Here is an 11657-nt window from a genome sequence, read left to right on the forward strand (position 1 = left end):
CGGAAATGATTTATATGGCGGACGAATTTGAATCAATATTTATATACCGCTTTAATACGGGTTAAATCCTCAGTTTATTAATAATTATCTCGTGGACTCGTGGTATACCGTTACTTAATAACAATTATAAACTATAATATAAATAAATATGTTATAAGGAGATACAATTTACAAAATATTTTTATACTAACTTTAAAATTAAATCATCCCGCGGTATACCGCGGGTTAAAATCTAGTTTTTATGTAAAATACTAGGATATGACCCGTGGTACACCGCGGGTTAAATAAATTTTTGTTTGTGTTTTTATAACTTAATTATTTGTGTTATATATATTTGATTAAGAAATTTTTTGTTTATAATCTTATGATTGGTTGTATTTGGTTTGTAATAAAAGCTAGATTTTACTCCGCGGTGTACTGCGGATTGATATTTTTGTAACTAAAAATTTTAAATTTTAAGTTGTAGTTGTTTTGTTAATATTGTTTGTTTTGTTTAGTGTTTATGATTGTATACTTTTATTTTATTTGTTAATTCTAGGATTTCACCCGTGGAACATCATCCCATATTAATATCAACCCAAACTCGTCCCACCATATAACCCCGTCCCGTGAAATTAAACATTATTTTGTTATTTTTCTTTTTAAAAATATTTTGTTTTAAAAACATATAATTCGAGTCAATTTACACCGCGGTACAATTGGTTCATTTGGTACACCGCGGGACTATTTTTTTTTAAAAAAATTTAAATGTAAGTTGTTTTGTTTGTTAATAGATAAAAAATATATTTATTTGTATATTTTAAATGTACCATCCATATATATATCTATATTTTGTTTTAGGTTTACGGTTAATAAATATAGGAACGGTAACATATAATTCCGTAAGTAACGATTAGTTGTGAGAGAATAATATTTTTTTTTAGAAATTATATGAGGGAATCATATGAGGGAATCGCCAGCTCCCCGGGATGTGGGGTACCCTAGGGCAGATGACGCATGTGGGTCCCATGCTAGTCGGTTCCACTTCGGTGGGGCCGGACACCCGAGTTATCAAAAAAAAAAACAGAATAATATTTTTTTTTAGAAATTATAGTTTCTAATCTATATTATAAAATTTGGTAATATAAGTTAAATATTTTTATGTTTTATCATTTTGTTTGTTCGCAAAATAAATAATAGATCAATTTAGAATATATAGTGTTGTTGTGCAATGAAAATATGAGTGATATCAATTATGAATTTCATATCAAATATAGTTTTAAGTCAATTGTTTTATAAACTTTGATTATTAAACTGAACCAATTCTAATATAATTTTCCGAATTGAAACAAAACTGTATGTTGGTCTTTAAATATAATAACTATCATATAGACAGAGTTGGTAATTGGATTTTTGTATAAAAAAGGAAGTGAATAGATAATTAAGTATTTTGCACAAATTAAAAAAATCAGATAATTAATTCTACATTGTTGTCGGCACCAGTCTTCATCTTCTTTGTTCAGAACCAATTTCACTCTTCTTAATTTAAGCAGCAGAGGATTTCACTCTTCTTAATCTTGATACAAAATCGTTGTCATTAGGAGCTGATATTCCAATTGATTTCTTCATCTGCTACTCGGAAAGATCAAACGTTACACCGTTTGCTACGAATTCCACTGTTTCAACATCTCTCACATGAGAAGTAAATCGTTAAAATTCGTTTCCTTTTCTCTTTTACTCTTCGAATATATCTCGTTTTATTCCTGATTCTTGTAATTTTATGCTCGATCCATAGCTGTGAATAGAAGATTTCATCACCAATCGTCTATAACCTCAAATCCAAACGATTCTTCTTATGGATATGAGGTAAAGTCTTCGATGGCCACCATAATCCCTTGTTTATTCTTTGCATTCTCTCAAGCATCAGACTTCAAGAAAGGTAAAGCCTTTTCTAGTTTGAAGCTTAGTTTTTCTTTGATGATTTGTTTTGGATGTTTCCAAATACCAAATGACGATACTTGAATATACTTTAGGTCATGGCAATGGTTTGTGCAAGTTCCAGGGAGTTGGATTTGTAGAAATTAACAGCATTATCGCTTTGGGGTGGACAATTTTGGAGTAAATTTAAGGAATTGGTTTCTTCTTTGAGCGACTTTGGGTTGATCTATTTCCTGAGTAGTTTGTGAGGTACTTCTTTATGATATTAAATCTTTCTTTTACCTATCAAGTGATGGGTTATGATCTGAATCATTGATTGAGACGATTATAATTAGGAAGATTGGTTTTGTCGTCAAGGAGATTTTTGGTGGTGCTTTGCAGAGCCAGATCAAGTGTTTGTCATGTGGTGCCGAGTCAAATACAGCCGATGAGATTATGGATATCAGTCTTGAAATTTTGCATAGTATCTCTATCAAGGAGTCTATGCAAAAAAAATTTCAATCAGAGATTTTAGATGGCAACAATAAGTATATATGCGAGACGTAAGTGATTTCTCTTCTTTCTGACTCTTTCAGTTTGTGCTTCTGTTTTTTTTTGTACTGAAATTTTTACTTTGATTTAGCTGTGATAAACTGGTGACGGCGAGGAAGCAGATGTCGTCTATACTCCAAATGCCTAATATCCTTGTTATCCAATTGAAAGTAAGTGAATATATTTTTGGTAGATCAAATGGATTCCTAAGCTTTCAAATACACTCTCCACGTCACTGAAGTTCCAATCTTTAGCTAAGAAGATCATATTTACTTAGTAGGCATAATCGATGATCTTTAGCATGGATGATGCATTGGAAGTTTAGAAGATAGAGATAGTAACAAATCAAGATCTGAAAGCAGTATAATATTTCTTGGATCAAAAATGTGTATCACAGAGAGATATTGCTAAGTTCTAGAAACGATTCTATCACAAAATATAAAGTTAAGTACTCCTCAATTTTACCATATTGTATCAATTTGTGCAGATGTTGTTTACAATAAGAATTGGTTGTCATTGCCATATAGCTTATTGTTATACATGAACGGTAGTAAGTAATGTTATATGTAGCTAATTGCCAATATTTTTATGCAGACCAAAAGTCATGGAAGCAACAAATGGAACGCAATTAGCAAGGATTAGAAGTTCCAGGTGCGTATTTACTCTACCAGTAAAACGTTTTTTGATAGACGTCGTGCATATTGAAGTAACATAGGCAATAAATTGTAATAGAATGTTGTAGATAAATATTGAAACCTGATTCAGAAGGATAATTTTGTAAGTATAGATGACAGTTTGAGTAAGATAGAAACTTATTATGATTCTGATTGTCCTTTCTCTGAAATTGCTCTGTCAGTCTCTTTCTTCTGATTGAATTCCCAAGCTAACGTAGCCATTGGAAGAGAAGAAAGGTATGCTAAATATTGTTAAATGATTGTACGCTCTTGTGTTTGGTGATGGAACTCCATGGTTTAGGTGTAAAGTATTTATAGGGAAGTAAATTAGGGTTCGTTTATTGAGAGGCTGCTCTCTAAAATTAAAAACGACGCAAGATTTGTGGGATACAATCTTTGATATTATTGTGTTTATGGAATATGCTAGGATCAATCTTTTATTTGGTAATTAATATTCTTTATATATTTCGTTATTTTGATAGATATTTTAGGAAAAAATTACTTGAAGTTCAAGGTGGAGTGTTTAAATAGAAAGAGATATCTCGGCACATATCTATATTCAATCTCGGGATTGATATAATTGGAGAAGTAAATCTCGGCAATCTCGGCATTAATTCTCGAAGCACAATAATATCTAAATTGATGATAGAATTAAGAGCTAGTAATATTTTGGTAGTTAAGTTTGAGATATTTTAGGAAGATTGAATTCAATATGTCGTTTAAGCTTAGTAACTAATTCTGTAGTTAAATATTTCGTTGGTTTAAGTTTAGATTTTATAGGAATATTTAAGATTATTTAATTATATTCTCCATATCTTTCAATAATCAAAGAGTAAATGTTGTTTGCCTTGAATGTAGGGAATATCAATTAAGGAAATCTGCTATTGAAACAAAGTCGGGTAAAATATCAAAATTGGAAGGATCCAAGAGACTTATTTCCGGGTCGAAATAAATGATTTCCGGGTCAAAATTTTGACCCGATTGGGGACCCCAAAAACTGCTGCAAAAATGTATAGTAGATAAATGGTTTTGAGGTCGATATATATAATATAACTTTTAAGAAAAATAGTAAATTTGAATGGTAAGGTCAAGAAAAGAAAGAAAGGACTGAGGCGTAAGTGTCCATAAATCTCCTTTCTTTGTAACTCAATCACTGGCGATTTCGAAAGCGATTTGCCTTGCTTTCGATGAATCCGAGGGAGATTCAATTGCTTCAAATATTTTGCCCGTGAATTAAGTGATGATGATAATTTATGTAGTTTCTAGTATTCTCCTCTCTTTGTTTCTCGTCTCAATTCACCGTAACTGTTCTTTATCTCAACTTTGTCTTCTCGTCGCGGCGGTTACGGTTTTTACTTATTTTCTAATACTCAATGGCTCATCAAAATCTAGCGAATTTTTACTTGTGGTTGGCTGGTTGCCGATGGTGATTCAGCTTGGGGATTGGTGAGCAGAACAATAATTGGCTTCTCAGTTGCTCTCTCTTTCAATTTAAAGTTTTTCAACCGCTGGTAATGGTTCGTTTTCCTTTGCCCGCGATGTCTTTGGCGATGACTCTCTTTCAACGGATCAGGCGATGATTTCTCTCAATTTCCCTACAGGAGATTTGAATGTTCTTCTGATCGATTATGTGTGGATGATCACAATTATCGATGGTTTTCTTCCTGACGGTCTCCGGCGGCTACTCTTTGTTTGATATATTTTCGAACGGCTTTGATTTATCGGTCCAGTTTCATGATGAAATTTTGACTTCATTATTGTCGAAACAACCGCCATGGAAACCACCATGGAAATCAATGAAGCATGTGCTCTCTATGAAGAGTTTATCAACTCTCCATGGTGACAAACATTCCCAATACTTTTGTGGTGAAGGAATAAAGCATAAAATCACCGAAAATCAAGTCTACGGAGAAGCAATCTAACGGTGAAAGGTAAGATATCATGTATCATTAACTGGCAACGATGTGTAGGGTTTTACAAAAAACATGATCAATATCCATTCCAAGCAACATATCAATATGTTCTATTATTCAGAGTGATGCGGAATGCATTTTGGAGTTTCATCTATAAGATGTTATCCTTTTACGAGTATATGAAGAAGAGACTTAACAAATATTATATGTTGCCTGTAAGGCTTCCGGTTGGAAAGTAGGGTCACTTCCACTTTTTCATCGAAATTATGTTTAATTTCCCTTGTATTTGAATGTTTCTTATGTATCATGTAAAACTCTGATTATATAATATGATCGATTTGCCGATTAAAAAAAAAAAAGTTAAAATGAATATATGGAAAACCAAGAAAAAAAAGGAAATTACATTAATTAGGGTTTTGCTTATATGAACACAATATTACACTTTCGCTTCTCCACAATCCCCTCTCTGTTATTCCAATTTCTTACAAATCATCTCTCTCTCTGTCTCTGATTTTTGTCTAATTTCACTCCGAGTATGGAAACTGACTCAACCAAACTCGATGTTCAAGTAGATGTAGCGGCTACGTCTCAAGATCCGTCGTTAGGGTTCTTAAGCACGGTAATAATCACTCTAGACAGAGAGTACTTGAAGGATGATAGCATCAAGAGTCTAGGATCTTACCCTGATTCTTCTAGTATCGACTCACCAATCGTAGTCTAGCGATCTCTATAGCGAACTCCGAGATTATGTCTTGACCAAACATATACTTGATGAGATTGTCAAAGCCCAACTACGAATCCAAAGTGTTGATCACTTGCCGCCACAACAACCTTTATTCATGGAAGTCTCGGTCAAGTTGACACACAAGGTATACAACGTTGTGCCTTGTAGTTCTGCTCCGTTGGCAACAGATTTGGAGACTTGCCTCATCTGTTTCGAGGATCTGTCTATGAGATCCTATGAATGCTACCAATTGCCTGATTGTTCACATTGTTTTCACGAAGAATGTGTCGATGAGTGGGTGATTCGACAAAATTACTATTGCCCTGTCTGTCGCCGACCCTTTTATGAACAATCAGAGTGAAACGGAGTCTAAAATAGGGTTTCAAATTTTACTTTTGTTCTGTGTGTGGTTGTAATGATTTAGTTAATCCGTGTGTTGGAAGTCTAATTAGGGTTTCAATTATGTTTTTGTTTAATCTTTGTCGTAGACTTTAAGATACTAATTAGGGTTTTTCATAGTTTATGTATCGATCTTGATACTCTGTTTTTGTTGACAACATGTAATCAGTTTGATTTTATAGAATTCAGTCAGATTCTCTAGACTTGAAGTTCGCATTATTATATTTCATTACAATTTTATCGTTTCTGGTCCTACATTTTTGTTTCTGGTTAGTGCAACCTTATTTCTTGGGTTTTAATAGTTCTGAGGTGCAAGTTTATTACTAGTATCTGAGTTTGGCTTGCAACACAAACTTACAAAAACCAAATTTCGTTTCAGATAAAGTTAGATTAAAGAAGCAACTATGAAATGTTGTGGTTAAGTGGTTCTGATTCAACTTTGAGGTTTGTTTAATCACAAGGTTAAGTGGTTCTAATAAAGTTAAACCTTAAAGCGGTCCTTTCTTAATCTTGTGATTAAACAAACCTCAAAGTTGAATCAGAACAAACCTCAAAGTTAAGAAAGCCGTGTCTGGTTTAAACAAACCTCAAATTTCGTAGAAAGCCGTGTATATGTCGAAAGAACCGCTTTAAGAGCTTGGATAGATCCGTGGCTATGGTTGGACACATGACAAGGCTGGAATGAGACAATGATTAGCTCTATGGTTGAAGAAGAAGACGTCAAACCGGATTTTATATCTGAGACTGTCTCCACAAGCTTCTCAAGATCTCCTAGGATGGCATTACAATTAATACGGCAGAAACTACGAAACTACGAAACATCTCTATTTTTTTTTATTCTCTTTATGCTCAAGCTACATGGATGGAGAGCGGCAGGATTATCGAATGCTATAACGCAGGCGAAGATGGCTACAATCATCTATAGTGCTAGACTGGCTAAGTAGCTATTGATCATAGCTATGGATCCTTTGGAGATTGTGGAAAAGTAGAAATCAGTCTCTCACTGGCTAAGAATGATGCGCGAGAATGGCTAAGTAGCTATTGTTCATAGCTATGCAACACTGTTGGTGTAAAGGATATCGGAGAATCGTTTTTAAAGGAGACAACAAGGGAGTTGTGGATTTACTACTTGGTAAATGCCGAAACTTCAATGTTTTCAACTGGATCCGTGAAGCCAGAGACTTGAAGAGCTGATTTGATAATGTCTTAGAAGATTAAACCAAACTGCATGCAGATATATCTCTACTCTCTTAGCTAAGACTGCAATTCCAAACAATTCTACTTTCATTTTCATGAGCGTGCTCCTCTCTGTTAGAATATTAGGAAAGCAAATATTCTATATAATAACTATAGTATATACAAGAGAATATTTCCTAATATTCTAACACTTTCTTAAGAGATGAAAGCAAACAGAGCTTGACTTTGTAGGTCTACAATTACAAGACACAAATATTTGGAAACAGAGCAAAAATATAGAGCCATCTGATTAGATGCTTCTCAAGGCTTGAGGCGAGACGAGAAACCATTGTTGGAGAAGATCTCGGAGATTCGGTCTGGTCATGTAGCCGAGCGAGTTAATTCTGTTGCGAATGAGCTTCTCAATTTGCCTAACAATCTTGTATTAGTGCAGTTTGATCTAATGAAACTCAGGTTCTCGAATTGAATTTCATCACAAGTTTGTTTCGGGTATGAGACAAAAATCTTGATTGGCAAGCAACTTAAATTTTGATTAGACGTACTGAACTAAGAACATTGCGAATCATATTTTCCATTTTGATCTATTAGTTATAGCAAATATTAATTACAGTTTTAAGAAAGATTCTCTTTTTTTCTTTTGTTCGGTGGAATAATTATGTTGCAAACCACATAATAAACCAGCAAACAATTGAAAAAAAATATTTGGTTTAAGCTCTCTGGTATAATGAGATATTTTAACAACAAGAAAAAAAAAATGGAAATCAACAATAAATGAACGTTAAAAATGCTTTAAAGAAAAAAGGAAATAACAAAGGAAAAATGGAAATAAGAAAAGAAAAATGGAAATATGGAAGAAAAAAGGAAATTACATTAACGCGTTAGAACAAATTATAATCAGAGTTTTTTTTCTTATATAAACACAACATTACCCATTCACTTCTCCACAATTTCAATTTTCTCAACAATCTCTCTCTCTTATTCTTATCTCTTTCTTACGAATCATCTTTCACTCTGTCTCTGATTTTTGTCTAATTTTCACTCCGACAATGGATACTGAATCTTTCAAACTCGACGTTCATGTTAAGGCTTGGTCTCAAGCTCCATCGTCAGGGTTCTTAAGCACGGTAGTAATCAGTCTAAACAGAGAATTCGAGGAATTTCTCATTAACGAGAACGATGATAGTGTCATGAGTCTCGGATCTTACCCTGATTCTTCTCTTCACGACCCACTAATCTCTCTGAAACTCCCAAGTTTCAAACCAAACTACGTCTATCAACTTCTCCAAACCCAACTCCACGATCATGTCTTGTCCGAACAAATATCTTATAAGGTTGTCGAAGCCCAACGGCAAAGAAGTCAAAGTTTTTACTTGCCACAACAACAACCTTTATTCATGATAGTCTCTGTCAAATTGACACAGAAGGTATACAACGTTGTGCCTTGTAGTTCTGCTTCGTTGGCAACAGATTTGGACCAAGAGAGCCAAGAAGAAGAAGAATCGAAGACTTGTGCCATCTGTTTGGAGAATCTGTCGAGATCCGAGGATTATTGCCAGATGCCTTATTGCTCTCATTGTTTTCATGAACGATGTGTCACTAAGTGGGTGGTTGGACATAATAACTCGTGCCCTCTCTGTCGCAAACCTGTTGACAAATAACAAGAGTGAAACAGAGTCTAATTAGGGTTTCAAGATATGTTTTTATTTTGTGGTCTTAGTGATTTTGTTAACTTGTTTCGAATGTCTATTTAGGGTTTTCACTTTTATGTTTTGTGTTAGAGGTAAATTAGGGCTTTTTCATAGTTTATATATCTGTTTTTGTTGGCAACATGTAATGCAGTTTGATTTAATGTAATTCAGATTCTATAGACTTGAAAGTTCACATTCACAAGTTTGATTCTAGTATGCAAACACATATCTCATGCAACACACAACACTGACTTAAAACCAAATTTTGTTTGAGATAAAAGAAGCAACTTTGAACTTTTGAAGTTGGATTACCAAATTAAAAGAAACAAGGAAACAATCCAATACCAGACACTACCACAGTTTCAGAAGTGAACTTGACGTGATCCTAGGTTCTGGATGTTGAAAAATCTTTCAAATCACCAGACGATACTAATGACTCTATCTACGGATTAACCAAACTCTAGAAGACTATTAGATAGATCAAAGCTCGACATGCTTGAAGTGATACTCATCGATAGTCGAGTATATTAGACCATCTCCTTCCAGTGATTGAACAACGCCCCTAAAAACACACCAGTAAAAAAACAAAGCAAAACTCATGATATCAACAACTTTGAGAGTAAAGAGAGAAGAGATTATAAGGAGAAAGGACAAAAGAGCATACTCTAGCTTGTTCTTTGGGACCTTCAATTGCTGAGCAATTTCATCAATGTGTATCCCCTGTTGTCTTGCACTGCAATGAACAAATAACAATTATCAGACCGGCTTTAGCAGACTCAAAAGTCTCATGCAAGCAAATTGAGTTTTGAACTTTTGAGTCGAAGTGGTGCAAGAAAAAGGAAACTCACGTGCAAGCAGGTTGCTTTAGATAGTCTAGAATCATATCATCCAAGTTCTTGCGCCCATTTCCGTCATTGTTTTGAGAAGAAACCACCTATAAAAGAGCAACAACAACGAGAATTTAAGAACAGGAACAAATGTCATGAAGAAAACCAAAAAAAAAAACTTGGTGAATCAACATACAGGGTTCAATGGTGTTGCCTGGTTTGTGTTTGATCCACCTTGAAACGTAGTGTTAACCGATTGAGTGACATCACCAACTTGTTGTCCCTGTTGAGAAAACACACATCAGAGAAGGAGGATTGATTGCAAATTGTGCCATATTCCATTTTCTTTACCTGTGATTCAGAGTTCTGGGAGTAGAAGTGTATACACTCAATGTAGTGAAAAGTAACCTCATTGAAGTCCATAATAGGCCTGCAACACAAAACAGACGATTTCATATATATCTAACAAAGCTTATATAGAACATACCAAAATCTATTGCCAATGCTATAGGATTCAAAAGCATTTCAAAACCAAAAATACAAAACATACCTCACAGAGAAAACTAGAAGCTGCGTTTTACCCTGAAAAGTCTTCAAATGACCATTGACACGCACATAAGTTCCATCTCTGTTTCACAATCTCACCATTAGAAAACACCTCCAAAACAAATATGATCTCACCACATAAATCAAACAAAAACCAAAGCTACTAACCGCACCGACTCCATTTCTCTAGCGTCGAAAGTTTCATTCACCCTATAACAAAGGAACAACAACACCAATTACAAACTTGATAAACTAACCATTGTACCTAAAACAATTCTTGCATAGTTTAAGAGTGTTTACCATCTTTTACAGTCAATTCGTCCTGTTCCATCATCAAGAGTGAATCTAACTTCTGTGACTTTAGAAACATCTTTATCACACACTAGACCAACAAGTGAGACCTGAATATACCAAAAACATCAAACAATTGAGTAAAACTTGTTGTATTCATATTGAAGAATAACGATAAACAAAAAGAGATCTAGAAATGGTTTACGTTTGTTAGTGAGATTCCATTGATAACGAGACCAGATTTTTCACCACTGGTCTGAAAACATTCAGTGATTTGCTTCACCGTCACTGGAACAAGACCTTGAAACTCACGATTCTGAAATTCCCCAAAAACACATACAAATCGGATTTAGAAATCCCAATATCGAACAATCTAGGGCAACTTTGGATCTGTAGTCTAATCGATGGATTATTACCTTAGCGGTGGAGGAAGAGGATTCGTAGGCCTGAGAAGGTTGAGAAGACATGAATCCGCCGCCGGAGAAGGCTGAATTAGGCTCGAATTGGCTGCTGGAGAACATTTTCGAAGCTTGGAAATTGGAAAATCGAAAGTATCTGTGAAGAGATTCGGAAGTTGAGAAGTGATCCAAGTAAAGGGAAGAGAAGATTTGGGGAATTTTAAGAGCGATGAAAGAATTTTTTGGGGAATTTTCCCTCCAATTTTGGATTAAGCTTCCCGCCAATTAGGGCTCAATAGTTCGCTCGCTTTATTATTGATTCGGCGAGGTAAATCTTAATATAATTACTTTTTAATTAATATGCAATTCAGTTTTTCTTTTTTTCTGTATTAGAAACTAATTAATTTGAGTTATGAAAAAATTAGAATCTAAAGAGACGCATTGGATTCCGTAAGAAATTCTTGTCGAGAGATATAGTCGCGGTTTGTGAGGAACTCGAAAATCGACTTGTGCATTTACATTGAGGCAATCTACATTAGCGAGACTCGAGAG

General features: G+C 34.5%; 2 protein-coding genes, 1 long non-coding RNA gene and 1 pseudogene across 5 annotated transcripts; 3 read left to right on the top strand and 1 right to left on the bottom strand.

The window, feature by feature from the left end:
• The first annotated feature begins 1499 nt into the window (after positions 1-1499).
• On the top strand, positions 1500-4146 carry LOC9316655. Of its 3 annotated transcripts, none has more exons than XR_002332384.1 (8): positions 1500-1681; positions 1775-1918; positions 2013-2166; positions 2257-2459; positions 2540-2618; positions 3043-3099; positions 3305-3359; positions 3981-4146. It is a non-coding gene; the product is annotated as an uncharacterized LOC9316655 (long non-coding RNA). The 3 variants fall into 3 exon arrangements; XR_002332383.1 differs by having other exon boundaries at positions 2275-2459; XR_002332385.1 differs by having other exon boundaries at positions 2278-2459.
• A 13-nt stretch (positions 4147-4159) lies between these two features.
• On the top strand, positions 4160-6351 carry LOC9314825 (annotated as a pseudogene).
• Positions 6352-8053: 1702 nt separating this feature from the next.
• Positions 8054-9169, top strand: LOC9314827 (RING-H2 finger protein ATL20). The gene has a single exon (XM_002878714.2). It carries the CDS (start codon positions 8402-8404, stop codon positions 9011-9013), a length of 612 nt encoding a protein of 203 aa, XP_002878760.1. The 5' UTR covers positions 8054-8401; the 3' UTR covers positions 9014-9169.
• Positions 9170-9323: 154 nt separating this feature from the next.
• Positions 9324-11379, bottom strand: LOC9314828 (replication protein A 32 kDa subunit A). Its single transcript, XM_002880542.2, has 10 exons — positions 11124-11379; positions 10913-11023; positions 10717-10817; positions 10585-10626; positions 10421-10498; positions 10222-10300; positions 10067-10153; positions 9892-9977; positions 9708-9776; positions 9324-9605 (listed from the first exon to the last, which is right to left on the bottom strand). Exons 1-10 carry the CDS (start codon positions 11226-11228, stop codon positions 9524-9526), a joined length of 840 nt encoding a protein of 279 aa, XP_002880588.1. The 5' UTR covers positions 11229-11379; the 3' UTR covers positions 9324-9523.
• Between the last annotated feature and the right edge of the window lie 278 nt (positions 11380-11657).

The sequence above is a fragment of the Arabidopsis lyrata genome, assembly GCF_000004255.2.
Source record: "Arabidopsis lyrata subsp. lyrata unplaced genomic scaffold ARALYscaffold_4, whole genome shotgun sequence".
NCBI classification, from domain to species: Eukaryota; Viridiplantae; Streptophyta; class Magnoliopsida; order Brassicales; family Brassicaceae; genus Arabidopsis; species Arabidopsis lyrata.

Excerpts from the sequence above, each read along its gene's own strand:
- LOC9314828 (XM_002880542.2), bottom strand. The coding sequence starts at position 11,228 with ATGTTCTCCAGCAGCCAATTCGAGCCTAATTCAGCCTTCTCCGGCGGC. Across the intron at positions 10,627-10,716 it reads CGAATTGACTGTAAAAGATG|GGTGAATGAAACTTTCGACG; the intron begins GTAAACACTCTT and ends CCTTTGTTATAG. Across the intron at positions 10,154-10,221 it reads CCCAGAACTCTGAATCACAG|GGACAACAAGTTGGTGATGT; the intron begins GTAAAGAAAATG and ends TTTTCTCAACAG.
- LOC9314827 (XM_002878714.2), top strand. The coding sequence starts at position 8,402 with ATGGATACTGAATCTTTCAAACTCGACGTTCATGTTAAGGCTTGGTCT.